The sequence below is a fragment of the Somniosus microcephalus genome, chromosome 2 (genome assembly GCF_052327205.1).
Source record: "Somniosus microcephalus isolate GS21.2 chromosome 2, FLI_Smic_1.0, whole genome shotgun sequence".
Classification (NCBI taxonomy): domain Eukaryota; kingdom Metazoa; phylum Chordata; class Chondrichthyes; order Squaliformes; family Somniosidae; genus Somniosus; species Somniosus microcephalus.
The window spans coordinates 16,660,623-16,681,529 of record NC_140988.1 but is presented as its reverse complement, the minus strand read 5'-3'; the positions used below and the strand labels follow the sequence as shown (position 1 = coordinate 16,681,529).

General features: G+C 45.7%; 1 protein-coding gene across 4 annotated transcripts in view; it reads right to left on the bottom strand.

The window, feature by feature from the left end:
• gstcd (glutathione S-transferase, C-terminal domain containing) overlaps positions 1-20,907 on the bottom strand; it is a 232,574-nt gene that overhangs the window by 183,049 nt on the left and 28,618 nt on the right. For all 4 annotated transcript variants that reach the window (XR_015080845.1, XM_086006839.1, XM_086006861.1 and 1 more), the window contains exons 4-5: positions 15,833-16,087; positions 9,812-9,905 (exon numbers count right to left, since the gene is read on the bottom strand). Coding sequence is in view for 3 of the 4 variants with exons in the window: in XM_086006839.1 (XP_085862965.1) it covers positions 9,812-9,905; positions 15,833-16,087 (349 nt within the window). In the remaining variant the exon portion in view is untranslated. The remainder of the gene's footprint in view (positions 1-9,811; positions 9,906-15,832; positions 16,088-20,907) is intronic.

Genomic DNA, 20,907 nt, shown 5'->3' with positions numbered 1-20,907 from the left:
TGGCTTGCTAGGCCATTTCAGAGGGCAGTTAAAAGTCAACCACATTGCTGTGGGTCTGGAGTCACATATAGGCCAAACCTATAAGGACGGCAGATTTCCTTCCCTAAAGTAACTTGGTGTACCAGATGGGTTTTTACGACAATCTGGTAGTTACATGGTCATTTAAAATCAATTAACTGAATTTAAATTTCCCAGCTGCCGTGGTGGGATATGAATTCATTTCTCCGGATCATTAGTCCAGGCCTCTGGATTACTAGTCCAGTATCATAAGCACTCTGCTACCGTACTTAAAAATACCTCTATTTTGTTGCACAACTGGTGCAGTTTGTATATTAAATACCAAAATTATATATACTTAAATATTGCAATCAGCACACAATCGACTGAAGGAACCCAGGAGAAATATTAATCTTCCATCCATGGCATCAAACCCTAAAATATTCACTCAATGTTTTCCCAGTCATCTTAGATAACGTGACCCTTCAGAAAATCAGCGACAATTAATATACGTAATGACATTTAATAACAAAAGCCCACACAGAGTTAGTATAACTACACAGAAAATTTTAAATACCTTCCAAAGGAAAAATATCATGCTGTCCACTGGCTGCCAGAGAAAAATGACAGACACCTCCCATAACCTATTGAGGAGGATTAAAGCTTGCGGCCATCCACAGAAATGCATATTTCTCTTAATTTGTTTGCTTATTTTACAAAACTCATTGGGGGAGAAATTGGGTGAGTAGCGCCAGCTGTTAGCGCCTAAAGAGGCAGTCAGTGGCTGTAGCGCCACTGGCTGCGTCTGCGGCAATATTCAGTAGGGGCGCTAATGGTGGCGTTAGGCATTTGCGCTGTGCCGCCACCGATGACGTCATGGGTGTGCGCAGCACCCCATTCATGCCCCGTTCGCGATATTTGGTAGCGAACGCCGCAGTTGCGCTGCTCGCTACCCGCGCCCGGTTCACGGGGTCTTACTGTGCCGGCAGCGGCGCAAGTTAAGGTGGAGGTGCGGGGCGGCCGCCTGCCAGCACCTCCATCCCCGGCCTCCTAACCGCCGCCCCCCCCCCCCCCGGCAGCATTGCCGGCTGTTTCCCGAGAGCCCGGCACTTCTCCTTGGTGCCGGGCTCATTTGCCGGCACTCGCGATCGGGGATCGCGCTGTTGCAGGCACCTCCCCCTTAACAGTGGGAGGAAGGCCTGCAGTACCGCAGCGTGCCGTGCCGCAGCGTGTGGCGCTGCGGCACGTTGTGCTGCGATAATCAGTTTCAGCGCCCTAAGAGGGACGTGGAGCGCCTCGAGCCTCGCCCCGTCTCCCTCGAGCGGCACTGAAACTGAATTTCTGGCGATCGGTATCACTCCGATAGCCGCGCTAAATCTGCGCTCCGCCGACTTTTGCGCCACTTTGGCGCCCCAACCCAATTTCTAGGCCATTCAGTTGTGGTATTAATAGAATGCTCACTGGGGAAAACTATGAAATACAGAATTTATTCTGCTTGGAATCATAGAATTATAGAATCATAGAATGGTTACAGCACAGAAGGAGGCCATTCGGCCCGTCGAGCCCGTGCCAGCTCTCTGCAAGAGCACTTCAGCTAGTCCCACTTCCCCGCCAGCCCTGCAAACTTTTTCCCTCAGGTACTTATCCAATTCCCTTTTGAAAGCCACGACTGAATCTGCCTCCACCACCCTTTCAGGCAGTGCATTCCAGATCATAACCACTCGCTGCGTAAAAACGTTTTTCTTCACGTTGCCTTTGGTTCTTTTGCCAATCATCTTATGCGCATGACTCTTAATAACTCATTCATCACATTGCCGCTTGTGAATTACGAGTTCTTAATAACACGCGGAATTAATTCTGGAGTCCAACATTCCCCGCCGAGTGTCCCGTTTATCTACCATTGAGCTTTCGGGAGTTCGCACCAAGGAGGAATAAGGTCTGTCAGCACAGCTAGAAATGGTCAGACCAAAAGGAAACCACAGGTCATTGATGTACTTCTGCTTTATATTTGTAAATCAATCAGACAAGCCATTCGTTATGCACGGTCAATAAATGTGAAGCATGACCCACGAGAGCAGCACAACAGGTTTAGTGACTTCTCACTTCAAACGCCACAAGCACTCTGCAGATCACTGACATTTAATAAATAAATACCAAGCCACGGGGTGAAAACATACTTGAGAATGGTGTGCAAGCCCAGGGCATTGGGAGAATGAAGCATTAAAATGTCCACACGAGAGAGAGAGAGAGGGAGAAAGAGGGGTTTGGCATGACTGTTATTTTCCTTCTCGCATGTCTGCCTGTGAGTGTTATACATTTCGGCTTGTCCTGCATTAAGGCCTTCCGCCTGCCCCCCACCCCCCTCCCAGAGTAAAATAAGGAACTATGCCAGAGCAAGAGCAACATCTTAAGTTTTTAGTATGTAAAGTTTTGGACTTAAGACATAGATTTTAAAACTGAATTAATAAAACAATGGTTCTCATTCTGGTTAAATAAGAATGAACATTCAGAGCTTTCTGCCCATCTCTTCCATACAGGCAAGCACCTCAGATATTGTTTTTGTAAAACCTTGATGCCCCAACAACAACGTGCATTTATATAGCACCTTTAATGTAGTAAAACATCCCAAGACACTTCACAGGAGCGTCATCAAGCAAAATTTGACACTGAGCCACACAATGAAATATTTGGACAGATGACCAAACGCTTGGTCAAAGAGGCCCCATCCTTTATCTTTTTACATCTGCTGAATCGACAGCAGTTTTTTCCCATTTTTCTTAGAACATTTCAGATGTACGTATAGTTGGGTACAGTTAAGCTTAGACAATTGAATTGTCCCTTGGATTTATCTGGGCCAGGAAGGAGGAGAGTTATTAGGAGGTCCCTGACTACATCGAGAATTCAATAGTCCTTGCAATGATCTTTGTCACTGCAGCACAGTAAAGCATATGAATGCTGTATTTATTTTTATGGTGCATCAGCGCTCAGTGCTATATTAACACCTTATTATTTTTTAAAATTTATTCTCGGGATGTGGGCATCACTGGCAAGGCTGGTAACTATTGCCCATCCCTAGTTGCCACTTTGGGACAACTCAGTTAGTGGCTTGCTTAGACCCCTTCAGAGGGCAGTTAAGGAAGATATAGATTAGACCGGGTAAGGATAGCAGGTTTCCTTCTTTAAAAAGGACATCAGTGAACCCATTGGATTTGAAGACAACCTGACAGCTTCATGGTCACTTTAATTAGTACCAGCTTATTTCCAGATTTAAAAAAAAATACGAATTGAAGTTCTCAAACTGCCATGGTGGGATTTGAACTCACGTTCTCTGGATTATTAGTCCAGCCCTCAGGATGACTAGTCTAATAACAGGAAGACTACACATCATACCCTTAGCTTCCACTGTTAATTCAACTTAATATCACGTACATTAAAGATTGTAGCCAAAGAAACGCTCAGGTATTTGACCGCAATCCAATATGTGTGTTTGACCCGACAGATCCGGTCGGTCACCTCGAATAGATGGACGTGATTAATTGGGTGGAGGAGATGTTATGATGTCGGGTCTGCTTTGTTAAGTCTGTGAATTATTTAGTTAATTAAGACACAGACTAATGAGTAACAATAAAAACAGGTCTTTACTGGTTGGAGGTAGGGACTATATTGAATACAAGATTACTGCACAGTGCTTATATACCGGTGTGTTCACCCCTGGTATTACGTCTACAGCAGCCTGAGAAAGTAGTACATCTCTTAAGGTGGAACAGGCTTAAGCTCTCTTAAGGTGGAACAGGTTACATACACAACACTCCTCCCTTCTTAGCTTTATAGTCATCCCCCCATTTAACATAACGTAATAACATATATACCTTCATGTTTAACGTAACATATCACAGATTCAGTCTCTGCGGAAAACAGTTCACAGATTCAATCTCTGTGGTGTAGTCGGTTCACGTTACTCATTCAATAGTCCTTTCATGGATTTAACAGCTTGAACTTCCGAACTGATTTGGCTCCGTTCGGAGGGACCACGTGTGTGATCTGGTAGAGGTGATAGTGGTTCAGATGGGTCATCTTCTGTTTTTACTTTTCCTTTTCTGCTTCTTGGAGACTCTCTGGGCTCCATTGTCAGCTGCCACAGCTGCCAGCTGCATGCGCAGTTCCTCCTTCTCTTCCTCCTGTTTCCGTCGTAGAGCCAGCTTCTCCCGATGTTCCGTAGACTTTTGGTGCTCCTCCATGATTTCTGCACTTTGGGAGTCGAAGTTACAAGCTGGGCAGGACAGGACATCGTAATATTCGGTGTCGTCCACCAGGTCATGGTAATATTCGGTGTCGTCCTGAGCTAGACCAGTGAGAGGGTCGTCTATTTCCTCCATACCCAGCTGGACGTTAGCCAGCTCTTGTTCCAAATCCAGACATCTTTCCTGAAGAGACTTCTTCATGTGTACCTCTGCATCCAGCTTTTTCTGGGCTTTCAGCAAGTCGTTTACTAGTGACCTCATTTGTGATTTTAATACTTCAACTTCCTTTGGAGATTGATTGATCGGACTATGCAGTCCCTCTACCGGAGCAGCTGTTTCAGCGGTCTGTTGTTCTACATTGACATGAGTCAGCGTACTTTTGGCATCCAATGGCTGCTCTGTTGCAGTCGTTTCAGTCTGTGTCGTCACATCAGCCATCTCAATGACTTTTGAGAGCTCCGAACCCTTTTCCTTTGAAGATCGCAGCTCGTGTTCAAGTTTTTCCCATTTCAGAGTCTTGTCCCTCAGCATATGAAGGAGTTGGCTGACCGTTAACTCTTCTGACACCAGATTATGGCACGCACCTTCAGAACCTGAATCAGCTTTGATTCGTTCGGCCTCCTCGCGCAGATGGTTGGTGTGCTCCTGCTCCATTTTCTCCATCAGTTGCTTCTGTTGCCTTTCCAGATTCTCCCACTCTGTAACAAAGAACTTTTTTATTTCATTCATCTCTTGCTCAAAACGGCGAATCATTTGTTCCAATTGCTGTAGTTTGAAATGGAGTTGAGTTCGAGCCCAGTGTCCGTCAAAAATGTGCATATCAGTAGACTTGACAGACTCAGAATTCTCTGTTAAACTATGTTGTTGTTGCTCAGTGGAATTCTGTGCTGAAACTTTGTCTTTTGCACATGGGTTGGTCTTACCATCATCAGTTCTAGAGTCTGGGCTGATTATCTGCACCGAGTTCTCACTCTTTATGGCTTTTAGCGAATGCCAGTCCATATTTATGTTTCTAAACCACTCCCGGCCTAGTAGTGGTGGACCTCCCTCCGGTAGCACATATAAGTCCATTATTTGACTTCCTTCGCCCTTGTTGGCCACTGCAACCTTTATTGTCCCGATGGGGTACACTCTCTGCCCCGTGTAGGTTGTCAATATAATCTCCGTATCCTGTAGGGGAATATGTTGGAATAACCTTCTGTAATCTTTCTTATTCATGACCGACAATGCCGATCCAGTGTCCAATTCCATTTTTACTTGGACTCCTTCTATCTGAAGAGTAACCCAAATTGTCTGGAGGTCTGCACCCTTACCAACGTTGAGTACCCTTAAGCTAGCCAGTTCAATACTGCTTGCGTCTGAATCGGACTCCTGTTCGGCCACCTTGTGTACTTTTGCGTATTTTCCTTGCAGTGACTTCTTGTTGCTGGTCTTCTTCCCTGACCTGCATACTCTAGCTATGTGTCCAAGCCTACCACAAGTTCTACATTCTTGGTTTTTAAACCAACACTGGTTCTGATCATGCGTTGTCTTTCCACAACGATAACATTTGCCAGAACTTACACCCAATTTGTGTGCACTGAGCTCCGGTGACCGTAGCTGCATTACTGCCGTGCCTCTCGCTGCGGCTTCGTGTGCTGCTGCCATAGTGACCGCTTTCTCAAGCGTCAGCTCATTCTCCTCGAGCAGTCGCTTTTGTGTATCCTGTTTAAATAAACCACACACAAATTTGTCTCGTAGTGCATCTGTCAGTCCCGTTCCAAACTGGCAATATTTCGCTAATTTACGCAATTCCAGCAAATATTCAGCATTGCTTTCATGCTGTAGCTGCCTTCTGTCGTAAAATTTAAATCGTTCCGCTAGCATCAGCGGCGTGGGGTTTAGATGATCTTTCAGGACAATAACAATCTCATCGAACGTCTTATCCGCCGGTTCATCTGGTGATAACAGGTGTTTCAATTGCCCGTATGTCTTCGCACCCATTAAATTTAATAATGTTAGAGCTTTATCTTGGTCACGAATTTTATTGGCCTTACAATAATTTTTTACTCTTTCAACATATATGGCCCAATCTTCGAGGTCACTATCAAAGGTGCTAATATTCCCGTGTTTAGGCATTGTAGATTTGCAATTTCTCAGATTTTATTTTCTTTACTTGTTATCAAAGATGGCGGCTTCCCGCTCTTGCCGTCGTCCTCCGCCCACAAAATGGCGGTTTTCCCGCGCTTGGCGGTCTTCACCCGTCCCCCGACGCCGTCTCCCTTCAGCCCCGAGTGCGGCCCTTATCTCCGCCGCGATCGATGGCCCGCGCTTTTCACCGCGGCTCTCGCGCCTTCAGTGTCTGCCGACGCTGCGCCTTTCAGCCCGAGTGCGGCCCTTATCAGGGATTGCGATCGATGGCCCTTATCTCCCGATCGCGATCGCCCTTGTTCCTCCGACTTCCCCCAGCCCTGTCTTTGCAGCCAACGCTGCTCGGCTTACCCACCACCGAGGTTGAAAAAGAAGCTGCAGGATGTCTTCTGTCCTCCAGTTTTCAGTCGCTGATGGAGGCTTCAGGGTCCTAATGCCTGTCGCTTCCAGTGGGGTGGTGCGGTTTGAAACCTCTCTTCAACGTCCTGTCTGTGGACGAAGCCGCCGTGGAATAACTGCCGCAGGGTAAGAACCTGACTCGTCGCCAGTGTTAAGTCTGTGAATTATTTAGTTAATTAAGACACAGACTAATGAGTAACAATAAAAACAGGTCTTTACTGGTTGGAGGTAGGGACTATATTGAATACAAGATTACTGCACAGTGCTTATATACTGGTGTGTTCACCCCTGGTATTACATCTACAGCAGCCTGAGAAAGTAGTACATCTCTTAAGGTGGAACAGGCTTAAGCTCTCTTAAGGTGGAACAGGTTACATACACAACATGCTTCAGATTGTTTTTTGCTGCCTGTTCTCTTTTGGGAATCTAAAGCTTACTCTCCATTAGGACTGCACAGAGACTCTAATTGCTTCCATACTGCTGAGCACTTTTTAAGACAGGGAAAGTGTGGCGAGACTGAAGAGGGTGTCTGTCAGCTGCGTTCTCCTCCACGTCAGCTGCCTCTCTCCTTGTGCCCTTGATGGCTGCCACATTGCTACCCAAACTAATAATCATTAAACTAAGATACAAGAACCCCAGCCCCCTCCACCAGCCACACACAGGAGAGGGTTAGACAGCAGGTGAAATTAAACCTTGAGGTAGGAAAGAACCTTTTTTTTTCAGATGCTATCAGAGCCTGCAGCAGTGGGTTCCTTGTGCCCAAGCGCACACTGTGAACGTTTCTCTCAGTGGAATCCAACTGTAGCAATAAAATATCTGCAGAGGTCAACAGGTCAAAGACCCACCGTACGTGAACCATCCCTCGGGGGTCTACAACTGGCTGAGCTATGCGGCAATCATGGAAGTATAAATCAGAGACACCTCCAAAAGTGCGATACAAGCAAAGCATTTAACCTCAAATCAGATTTTTTTTTAAACTGGCATTTCAGGCCGAGTGAACTGCACGACATAAATCAACATTCTCGGGCTGATTTTAATCCTGCGGGAACGGGGTGGTTCAAAATGGTGGCTGGGCGCTTCCCCGACACGTTCGCACCCGCCGTCCTTTTAACTGCTGGGTTTTCGATAACGTTGGGGTCACCAGTCACAGGCGGGGTGGGGCGGGGTGAATCTCGTTAATATTGAAAAGTTGGGGCCCGATGACATCATTCAAAAGTGAAACTCCTCTTAGCAAAAGATGGGAGAATTCCCTGTTTTTTTTTAAGCAATTAACGACCAAAATCACAGGACTTGCAGCAATGCAATTTAGCTCTCAGCTTGTTTATTACAGAGAAAAACAGGCCTATCATTGATTGTTATAAGGACGCTTTACACAGCAGTGAATGTAACTGGAGGTTGTATAGTATTGCAATCCACACTACTTCTACATTTTCCCAATAATTAATACCATTGGTGTAAAAGCATTGATAACATTTTTATCGAAAAACACACAAAACAAAAATCAGAACATATCAGTGGGACAGTATCAAGGCGCTGAAAAGCAAAAGCTGGCTATTTCATTCACAGTGTTATGTATTAAGCCCACTTTTGTCAGCCATGGCTCAGTGGGTAACACTCTCGCCTCTCAGTCAGGTGGTTGTGGGTTCAAGTCCCGCTCCAGGGACTGGAGCACTAAAAATCTAGGCTGACACTCCAGTGCAGTGCGGAGGGAGCGCTGCACTGTCGGAGGTGCCGGCTTTCGAATGAGACATTAAGCCGAGGACCCGTCTGCTCTCTCAGGTGGACGTAAAAGATCCCATGGTACCAATTCGAAGAAGAGCAGGGGAGTTATCCCCGGTGTCCTGGTCAATATTTATCCCTCAATCAAAAATCACTAAAAAAAAAAATTATCTGGTCATTATCACATTGCTGTTTGTGGGAGCTTGCTGTGCGCAAATTGGCTGTTGCGTTTCCTACATTACAACAGTGACTACACTTCAAAAAGTACTTCATTGGCTGTAAAGTACTTCGGGACGACCGGTGGTCGTGAAAGGCGCTATAGAAATGCAAGTCTTTCTTTCTTCACTTTGTAATTCATATCAAGTTATAAAGCCAATGTAATGCAAATGAAATCTGTTATAACTATTGACATCAATCAGTCATTCATGAAAGAAAGACTTATGAAATAATACTGAGCGGCCTGCGGGTGGCGCTGTCCAGGGAGAGTATAAATACTCAGGCACGGGCCCAGCTTGCGCAGGACATTCTCAACAGGAACTAGTGAAGGACACAACTAGACCTCCATGTTGTAAAACAGTTGATTAAAGCTTTGTTTAACGCTTAGACCAAGTGCCTAGTAGTTTTCTTACGTCAACTATTACTGATGTTTTGTTTCTTTCTTTCAATTATCATAAGTTTTGAGAGCTGAGCTGTGTAAAATGCTGGAGGAGTTTCATCCTGTTGTCTATGCAAATAGTTGCCCTGTGTTGACATTTAAAATAAAGGCATATTAAAAAGTGCACATGGTTTACACAAAGCATCTAGAGGCGCTGGCCCTGGCTGGATGCTTAGCCCTTGTTTATAATGAAGAACACCGCTATGAGATAAGGTGGGGCATGGAAAAGGTAGTGGGGGAATATGGCCACAACCCACTTGAGAAACGAAGAGAGAAGTCTGGAGCTGAGTGGGTAAAAGTAAGAACAACAACCAACCCTGCATCTGTACAAGGTCCATGGACACACAATGGGTTTCTGAGCAGGTCCAAATACTGCACAACTTTAAAAAAAAAATTCAATGAGAATTTGAATATCGGAAGTACGCCTCCAAATCAATGAGACTTAATAAAATGTGCAAGACCTTGCATAACTGTTTGATAGCAGAGCAACTCTCCAGATTTTACGGGGAAGATCGGACTCTTTGAAGAGGTCAGCAACAGTGACAGAGGTCAACGGTGGCACAACATGACCTGGACACAGACGGGCCCCTGGGACAAGACACCTGTATTGGGAGGCCAGAGGGTTCAAACACTGTCGAAGTGAAAGGAGAAGCACAAAGACTGTTCTTACCTTCTATGGGATTGACAGCTACTGGAAGGTTGCTCCAGTCCAGGCTCCACGAGGGACAAGGGTGTGAAGTGAGCTTGGCTGAAATTCCATTCTCCTGTTTTTAGACAGGAGACATTCATTAGTTTTTTTTTAAAATATGTGTCACTTCTCACCTTTATTACCTTGCTGAGAACATTGCACCTTTTACAGGAAAATTAGATAAATGTTTGAAGCAGAGGAATATTAGTTTTGGATTGCGCTAACATTGAGCCAAGACAGACACGATGGGCCAAATGGTCTCCTTTTATGCTGTAAACTCCTATGGTTCTAATTACTACAGCCAAGAATGGGCTAAACTTACTCAATGGATGAGGTGGGCTGAGGGCCAGAATCAGCTATGGTTAGGATTCTGAAATCAAGCCTTTTAGCTGCCTGCCTAGTGTCTAGTCACCATGTCCCTAGATCATGAGCTCCATCTTAATGAGGCCTTTTCTTTCAAAGAAAGAATTTCCATTTATATAGTGCCGCTCACGATCTCAGGGCATCCCAAAGTGCTTTACAGCCAATGAAGTACTTTTTGTAATGTGGTCACTGTAACAAAATGTCCCACAAGCAGCAAGGAGATAAAAGACCAGATATTCTGTTTGTGATGTTGGTTAAGAACATAAGAACATAAGAAATAGGAGCAGGAGTAGGCCATACGGCCCCTCGGGCCTGCTCCGCCATTCAATAGGATCATGGCTGATCGGAATCTAGACTCACGTCCACTTCCCTGCCCTCTCCCCGTAACCCCTAATTCCCTTATCTGCTAGGAAAATGTCTATCTCCATTTTAAATTTATTTAATGTTGCAGCTTCCACAGCTCTCTGGGGTAGCAAACTCCATAGATTTACTACCCTCTGAGTGAAGAAGTTTCTTCTCATCTCAGTTTTGAAAGGGCTGCCCCTTATTCTAAGATTATGCCCCCTAGTTCTAATCTCACCCATCAGTGGAAACATCCTCACCGCATCCACCCGATCAAGCCCCCTCACAATCTTATATGTTTCGATAAGATCGCCTCTCATTCTTCTGAACTCCAATGAGTAGAGGCCCAACCTACTCAACATTAGCCAGGACACCAAGAAAACGCTCCCCCTCCTCCTCTTAGAATAGAACAATGGGATCTTTTACATCCACCGGAGAGGACAGGTGGGGCCTCGGTTTAACATCGCGTCTAAAAGGCCTCTGACAATGCAGCATTCCCTCAGTACTGCACTGAAGTGTCAGGCTGGATTACATGCTCAAGTCCTACAGTGGAGCTTGAACCCACAACCTTCTGACTCAGAGGCAAGAGTGCCCCCACTTAGCCAAGGCTGACAATGAAAAAACAAACTTACTGCTTGTCATATGGAGAGTTGACACCAAAACTTAATATCTTTTGGTTAACAAAAATCGATCAAGAGATGTGGGGCAAAGGCGGGTGTATGGAGTTAGGTCACAGGTCAGCCATGATCTCACTGAGTGGTGGAACAGCCTCGAGGGGCTAAATGGCCTCCTCCTGTTCCTATGTTCCTTTTAACCCTCTACCTACTTGGGCTGATTTTCATTGTGACGGGGGAAGGCTCTGTAAAATCCCAGACTAGTTTTTACTTTTTCTTTCCCCAATTCATTTCAGACAAACCAAGAGGAGAATTTCCATTCAGCATAAGAGAAAATGATCTATCGACAATGTATTTCATGATGTCCCACAATTTTCACTTCCCCCATCAGTTTTTCCACTCACCGGCACTTTCATTTTAATCAACAATCGGTTATAAAATGCTGAAATAACAACAGAAAATGCTGGAAATACTCAGCAGGCCAGGCAGCATCCGTGGAGAGAGAAACAGAGTTAACGTAAGAGTTAGTCCAGTGCGTAAGGGTGACCCTGAGCTTCCGGTCGCCTGTCACTTTCATTCTCCGCTTCACTCCCACTCTGATCTCTCTGTCCTCGGGCTCTTACACTGTTCCAATGAAGCTCAACGTAAGCTCGAGGAACAGCACCTCATCTTTCGATTAGGCACTTTACAGCCTTCCGGACTCAATATCGAGTTCAACAATTTCAGATCATAATCCCTGCCCCCCATTTTTCATGCTGTACGATTGTGCCATTCCCATTTGCAACATTTTCCACAGTATGTTCTTTCAATTCCTTCCTCCCCTCCCAAACCGCCCCCCCCCCCCCTCCGCTGTCTCTGCACCTGCTTAATATGTTACATTTCCAGCTTTTTCCAGTTCTGATGAAGGGTCCCAGACCTGAAACATTAACTCTGTTTCTCTCTCCACGGATGTTGCCTGGCCTGCTGAGTATTTCCAGCATTTTCTGTTGTTATTTCAGATTTCCAGCATCCGCAGTATTTTGCTATTGTTATAAAATGCTGGTGTTCTGCCTCTCTCCGCCCGGTTACCAGCGAAGGAAGTTTCCAGCTGGTACAGTAATCAGTTGGTCTTAACGTCAGCAAGCAGGCAGCTCGGCTCCCCGGTACGGTTTAAAATTAGACTCTGAACAAAAGTAACCAGTGGATGGAGTAGAGCTGGAGGCACTTTGACTGTAAGAGCAGCTGGATACTGCGACAGCTGATCTTACAGACTCAACGCACTGCCTGCGCCATTCACCAGCAACTTTCATTCAAACTCTAATGTTAAATGGTACTTCTGAGCAGAAAAAAGATACTTTGGGGAAGCACAGCATGAGCAGGACGATAGACCAAGACCCCAGCATGGGATATAGTGTGCCGTCAGGAAAGGGGGGAATAAAACACGTGGAATTGGGACAGTGTGCTTCAATAATTTGAAATTGCTGGGGCATCACTCTGTAGGAGACACTCTCAAATTATGGTGCTAATTATTTGAATCTAAACCCTGAATGATATGACATTGGGAAAACCTGCTCATGTAGGTATTCGGGTTCACCAATTGTAGGTGTTGGACGAATGCCTATCAAATAATCGAGGTCGACTCCAGGAGAACAATCAAATAGTTCTTTAATGCAAGAATAATCGAATTCCAACAGCTGGCTGAGATCGGTACAGGAGAGCCATTAAGTAGGTCTTAACCAGACGGAGACGCCACGAGGGCTGACTAGTCAGTCCCGGGGATTGCGTCATGACGTCATCGCGTTTGCCCGCGCTTGGGGCAGTCACGTGATGTGCGATGTGACGTCATCACGTTTGCCCGCGCTTGGGGCGGTCACGTGATGTGCGACGTGACGTCATCGCGTTTACCCGCGTCATCGCGTTCGCCCGCGCTCCCAAAGGGGGAACGCCCCGCACAGGCAAACCGCATATATACATCGTTACGTTAAAGGGAATTATGTACGGTAAGTAAGGGACACTCGGTGGTACCGCTACACTCAGCTTTTATCAGCAGTTTAGGGGTTTAAAATGGAAAATATTTAGCAAAGTTAAATTCCTCTTTCGAGGACTTGCGATGTTAAAGAATTCTGAAGACTGTGACATACCAGCTTGGGAGAACTGTAAAACAAAGATGTGGAGAGAGATAACACTGTGCTTAAAGATATCAAAATGCAGGTTAGTCACTGCCGGATATATATTTGAAAAAGGTAAAAAAAAAAAATTGAAATATCTGGTGCAGGAATGAAAAAATCTTGTAGATGCACAAGTGAAAAACCACAGCAGTTCAGAAGCACAATGCTTAAACTTAAATACTTTTTTTTGCCGTTTTATTCTTTGTAACTTGCTCCTGATAATTGCCGCTGTAAAAATTCTTCAGAATTGCTGTGCATTTTAATCACTGAGACTATTTATCACCCGACACTAACGACACTCTTGGTCACCTATGCATGGCTCAGGGAGTTCACTGAAATAAGGTTAACTGGAAGTCTGCCGATTTGTCAGATTTTTTTGGATCTATTTTGTTGGATACTCCAGATTTCTGGGGAGACTGTTAAGCGAACATATTGCCTGACGTTGTGATTTCATTCATTGGAGCTAGCTTAAGTCCGAGCGTCATGTTTCCAAATTTCTCCGAACCGCAAGTGAACATTTTCTACTTGTGGATCTGCAGTGCTGCTTCTCCCTGAACCAGATCTAACAGTGCATTTTGATCTGTACAACAACTTTTGGGGACAGAATTCGATATGCCTTATTCACCCTGCATCTTTAGACAAGAACCCTCTCTCTATCTCTCTGTTACATCCTTATCTTTCTCTGTTTTATCACTATGGCCACTGCTGTTGAGTTTTTCTTTCTTCACTGATTCCTGGGATGGGGGGATTGTCCTATGAGGAGAGATTGAGTTGACTAGGCCTATATTCTCTGGAGTTTAGAAGAATGAGAGGTGATCTCATCGAAGCATATAAAATTCTTAAAAGAGCTTTGACAGGGCAGATGCAGGGAGGATGTTTCCCCTGGCTGGGGAGTCTAGAACCAGGGGTCACAGTCTCAGAATAAGGGGTCAGCCATTTGAGACTGAGATGAGCAGAAATTCCTTCACTCAGAGGGTGGTGAATCTTTGGAATTCTCTACCTCAGAGGGCTGTGGATGCTCAGTCATTGCGTATATTCAAGACAGAGATCGATAGAATTTTGGATACTAAGGGAACCAAGGGATATAGGGATAGTGCGGGAAGGTGGAAGATCAGCCATGATCTTACTGAATGGCGGAGCAGGCTCGAAGGGCCGAATGGCCTACTCCTGCTCCTATTTCTTATGTTCTTGTTCCTCCTCAGCTCCAGATAGCACCCAACACACTCTTCCACCTTGCTGTCCTCAAACTCATTCTTTACCAGGAACTCAAAACTGTGAATCTCCATTCTTAGTTTTGTGGAAGCTAAATACGAGTTAACTATTGATGTATCTGCTTTTTTCTCCTGCCCACAAATTAACCCCCAGTGTGCCCAAAGCTCCATCCTTGGCCCCCATCCATTCAACGTTTACGAGCTGCCCTCGAGCATCATCATCCACAAGGACATGGTCAGTTTCCTCGGGTATGTCGATGTCATCCATCTCTATCTCTCCACCAAAGCAGAATGAAAGTACCAGTGAATGGAGCACACTGACTGTAAGACCAGCTGGTTACTGCAGCAGCTGAAAGTTGGCAAAACCATCATTTTTGGCTCTGGCCAACATGTCGACGGCTCTTGCTCCATCAACTTGGCCAGCTGTCCATTCAGGTTGAATCTGGTAGTGCGCAACCACTTGATCCCGAAGCTGTGCTTTTTACTCCACTCGTGCAGTGCCGAGACTGTATTTTACCTGCTTACGTGCCTATCCCTGCCCCATTTCTACTGAAATCCTAATCCACGCCTTCATCACCTTGAGGATTGATTTCTCAAACGTCCTCCTCACTGGCCTCCCCGTCTCCAAATATCAGCTTCACAGAATTCAGCTAATTCAGAGCCCTGTAGTCCAAGCACACCCGACACAAAGCCCTGCATACCCTTTATCTATGTCCTTATCGAGCTCCACTGTCTCCCTGTACCCGACTGAACCGGTCTCAAAACCCTTGTCCTCATTTTTCAAATCCCTCCAGGGCCTCACTCCTCTCCGTCTAGGCAATATTATCCTACCAGATGTCCCAGCCTGTATCTTCTAACTCTGGTTTATTGCTTCACCATCAGAGCTTGATCCTTCAGCAATTACACCTGCTCTCTAGAATTATATCCCAAAACCATCTCACTGCCTCCGTGTCTTTTAATAACCCATCTCTTTACATAGCACTCCCTCTGTGAAGAAAGCACTCTACTTCAGTGTACTGCAACTAGAAACAGATAAAACATTAAATTTGCAAACAGAAAATACTGTTGGCTTTACCACTGAAGAATTATTATTTATGTCTTGAGTCTCAAATCCTTCCAATGTTCCCTGTGGGGTCTGTATCAATGTCAGTCAGTAAACATTCATTGGCAACCACCTAGTGCTCAGTTGTCAGACTGATCGCAAAAGAATCATTTCACGCAGGGCAAGTTTACAAGCTAATAAATATCGTAATGCTTTCTGTCTCTGCGGTACAATGTGAAAAAAGGCAGCAAGGATATCCTAAAACCATAAAAATATTGAGTTACTTCTAGCTTGTTCATGGTGGGCCTTGGGCCACCTCGGAAATGGAGGTCTGTGGTTTCGGCCTTCTCGTCCTCAAGGCGGCAGGAGCTCGGAGTCGGCACTGCGGAGGGAGGCAAAGGAGCAGGGAGGTTGAGAAGATGAATGCCACAGCCAGCAGCGGCCCTCTCCACTCCAGATACTTCCTGAACGCGTCGGTACCAGCGGGCGAGCAAGGGCAAAACTTTCAGCGTCTGGTCTCGACAGTCCCCGAGAGAAACCTGATCGGGAAAAAGTCAGAACAAAAAATGTGACCGTCCATAAATCAAAATGTCCTCGCAAGTAAATGGCGTGACTTTTTTCTTTGTGAGGAGGTCTCTCAGGCGTGCGGTGATGGTGCCGCACTGGGGACCCTGCTTTCTTCAGCAGCTGTGATGTGAACTATCCTACTGCAATCACAGAAACATTCAGTTCCTATTTCCAACACCTCCAGATTTACACAGAGCGGCATGCGATTGCTAAAGAGCGAAACCCAAAACCAAGGCAAAAGGCCCTCTAATAACTGACCCTGAAAACGTCACCGCCGAGCCAGATTTTAACTCGCTTCCTCTTCGATCAGAAGCGAGATGCTTGTTAAACACAAAATAGGTAACCAAATCTTCCAGCAGACGCAACATTTATCTGCTGTGGCCCGAGCAAGGCACGTCCAAACCACTCACCGACAAGGCAGCTATCGTCTGACATCTCACATCTAAGTTGCATGACGGTGTCTTAAGAAGCATTTCAGCTATCACTCACTTAAAATGATACTCATTCCGTAACTGATTCTTTGCAATTATTAGACATTCAAGAGGAAAATATATGCTAAACTAAAGCTTTTACAGACTGACTCCCTGCCCTCTGATTCCTGATTCATGGTACCAGGTAATTACCAGGTTCAACTATTTTTTAAGCGCTTGTCCCTTTTGCATCTGTCATTAAGCTCGCAGTCACACGAGCTAAACCAGACACGATGAAAAGTGTGAACTCAATTTATTGTTCAAAGTGAGAAGAAAGAAAAAACCTCTCATTTATATGGTGCCTTTCACATCCTCAGGACATCCCCAAGGGAACAGTCGCGCTAGCACTCTCACCTCCGAGTCAGGTCGTGGTTTTCAAGCCCCACTCCAGGGGCTCGAACACATAATCCAGGCCGACACTGCAGTGCAGTACTGAGGGAGTGCTGCATTGTTGGAGGTTGGTGGGACTTTGCTGTGCGCAGCTTGGCTGCCGTGTTTCCCTGCATTACAACGGTGGCGACAATTTAAAAGTACAGGTAGACTATCCTTTATCCGAACTTCCGAAAACCGAAAACCTCTAAAAACCGAAAGTTTTTTCGTTCAGCGTAAGTCGTGCGCACGACGCCGACCCCCCCGCCGACCCCGACCTCCGCCCCCCCCGCCGACCTCCACCCCCGACAAATTTCCCAGTCTTATAAAATACCTTCTGAAATCCGAAATTTTCCGAAAACCGAAACACGGCTGGTCCCGAGGTTTTCGGATAAAGGATAGTCTACCTGTACTTAATTGGGCGTAAAGCGCTTTGGTATATCCTGAGGTCGTGAAAGGCGCTATATAAATGCAAGAGCTGCTTCTTCGCAAAACACTTGACAGCCAATGAAGTGTATTCACTGTTAGGTAGGCAGAGTAGACACCAACTTACACACTGCAAGGTTCCACAAATAGAAATGAGATAAATGACCATATAATCGGTTTTTGATGATGTTGGTTGAGGGATAAATGTTGGCCAGGGTACCAGGAGAGCTTCCCAGAAGCGCTTTGGATGTGAAATCCCATTCAAGGGAATGGTAGCATAGTGGTTATGTTGCTGGACTAATAATCCCGAGGCCTGGACTAATGATCCGGAGACGCGAGTTCAAATCTCACCACGGCAGCTGGGAAATTTAAATTCAGTTAATAAATAAATCTGGAATAAAAAGCTAGTATCAGTAATGGTGGCCATGAAACTATCGGATTGTCGTCCTTACGCCAGACCCACAGCAAGGTGGTTGACTCTGAAATGGCCGAGCAAGCCACTCAGTTAAGGGCAATTAGGGATGGGTAATAAATGCCGGCCTTGCCAGCGATGCCCACATCCCGTGAACGAATAGAAAAAAAATGTAAATGCAAGCTATTCCTTCTTTCTATCCTTATTCCTTCTATCCAACAAATGCTAGGCAATTAAAATGGGTCGCAGGCAGCCTACAAGATATCCACACTTACACTGCAAGCTTTGGCCTGGATATCTGACTTCGGCCTGGATATCCCCCCCCCCCACCCCCTCTTTTTTTTCTCTCTCCCACAAGGCAGCTGTCTCCCATTCTGCCAGCGCATTTCACACCTAATCTAGAGCCATCTTTTGTCTCCACTAGTCCTATCACCATCTCGTCTGGTTTTGAATACCTCTTAATGTCTCCTCTTCTCTTTTGTTCTCTCCCAGCCCTGCCTTTCGATCTATTTCATTTCCTTTCCAGTTTTGAAAAAAGGGTTTCGACCCGAAACGTCGACTCTAATTTCTCTCCACGGATGTTGCCTGGCCTGCTGAGTTTTTCCAGCATTTTCTGTTGTTATTTCGGATTTCCAGCATCCGCAGTATTTTGCTATCGTATCTGACTTGGATATTGACATTGATTTTCTTTGCTACTACCATACAATAGAAGAACAAGTGTTGAAATGGGCAGTGGCTTCACAAAGTATGTCTATTTGTGTAAACCTTTGAAAAGCACAATTTAAAAAAAAGAGAAAATACACAATCGGCCAGAACTTCGGGTCCCCACGGGTGAGTACGCGCTGGGTACTCACCCGTAGGCCCAACGAAAGTGCCGGTTTCATGCATGCACTGTGCATGCGCGGGAAACTGGAACTTCCGTTCCCTGAAAGAAGGGGTTCACAGGTCGAACGCGTGCGCCGGAGAGGCAGCGCGTACGCCTGGAACTTCCGTTTTTTTTTCCAGGTTTCTCCGGGAGGGTAAGTCTCCAGCAGCTACGCTTATAAAAAGCAGGCGCAAGGCCTGCTTTTAACAAGGTAAGTGGTGAATTAAGTCAAATTAAAACATTTTTTCCACAGGTTTATTATTTTTAAATACTTTAAAGAAAAGAAAGGTAAGTTTATTTTTAGCCCCGCTAGAAACTGTAATTAATTTTTTCATAAATTTAAATTATTGTTGAAAATTTTATGTAATTTATAGTTATTTTAAAAATGTGATTTAAAAAAAATTTATTTGAAGTTTTAGTTAGATTTTGAGGCTGAATTGTATTCATAGATTTGACAGCTCTTCCTGTCAAATTTATGAATGAAGCATTCCCTGCTACCATTGGCTCCCCATGGCCCACGTGATCCCAGGGGGACGCTTCGAACTAACTGCGCCCCTGGGATACACAAGCACTGCGCGCCGGCAGTTGGAGCAGGCCCAGGATCGGAATCCCACGCGGGCCCACAGCTCAACGGCCGGCGCGCTAGGTAAGTGCAGGTCGGAGGCTTGCACCTGCGGGAAGCCTCCGACCCAAATTTCTGGGCCATTAACTTCACTTTCGCGTTATTAACGGAATAGTTCAGGGTCGTTGGTGCGACTGTACAACCTGTGACTTAAAAGTGTTAGAATGCACTTGAACCTTTGTCACTTGTGCTGTGCTGTTGGGTCACTGTCGACGAGAAACTCCACCATCAACCTTCGCGGTCTACCACTAAGTGAAGCAGCTTGCATCATCAGTTTTTTTAAAGGAATGGATTTAAGAATCGCCGGAAAGATGCATTGCAGTCAGCAGATTGTGAAAATCCTCAGAGGGCAATATATTCAGCTTATACATCGATGAAAAATGGTATGTCGGAGAGGTATCCAACAGAGATACACCCAGTCCAAAGCAGGTGCAGTACAATAGTCCCCTAGTACCACAGACTGAATACAGTACATTTCTCGAGAAGGATCATCCAATTATTCTACACATTCTTTCTTATTTTCCAGTATTTGTTCACACAACAGCTGCAACATCTCCCCCCAGTCCTCACCCCACAACCAAGGGCCACTTAGCCACAAAAATGCCTTTATTTTCCCCATTTGCTAAAGATCTATTGCAATCCTTTAAGGAAGCGCTAACCCTTTACTTTTACTCCAAATGACTTCCATTTAAAAGGTTGACCTTTCTCTTCGCATTATTTTACTGCACCGTTATCTGTGCGAGGTGCGTTTTCAACGGAGACTCAAGCGTTCCGTCGTTATGTGAACACTCAGCTAGTTTGGAATCCACGAAAGCTGTAAAAAAGGGCCAAAGGATGGTTAACCCAGTCCTAGCACTGCGCGAAAATGAGCCGACTCTGCACGATAATACGAGGTGTCAATTCATTTTCTCGGGCTTCCACAGCGCAACGCATTATGGGTTTGGGAGCGCCGCACAGATCGGGGGAGGTCAGAGGTCAGACAACAGCAGCAATGGAAGGCCAGCTAACAGCCTCTGAGGGAGAAAAAAAAACCCACCTGGGGCACAAGGTTCACTTTGAAGGATTGGCCTTTGGCGACCAAATGAAGCTTGGAGCTTCAATGAAAGGTGGACATCCAGGACTTGATATAAACGTGGGTTTTTTTTTGGGCAGGCCTCCCCTTGAAGGGCCTGTTTGGAATGCGTGCTCCACCCACATTATGGGGAGGCCCCCCCCCCAATCTGTACAGAGCCTTGTACACGGTGTGCGCAGGCTCACAGTGCGCTACGCATTTCCCCAGCAAACACGTTGGGCATATAGTGTGCCTCAGGCCTCCAGGCCCAATAATTCAGGGCTCCTGCACCCAAGTGCATTGGCGTTGAACATCGGATTATCGGCCCCTTTGTGCCAGCAAAGGGAAACTAGCAACAGGCACCACGCACATCTCCAAACTCAGAACAAAGTAGCCTGGCTGCTTATGTGTACTTGGTCAAGCCAAGAGCACAACAGCCCGTCAACATATCAACCAAGTTAGGACATATTGTGCAGAGGAGCTTTGAAGGTCGGCTATCCTAATTAATGCACTTTAATTCTGAGAAATGAGGGAACAGTGTGGACTCAAAATGTCACTGCTGCAATTTTGAATGAAC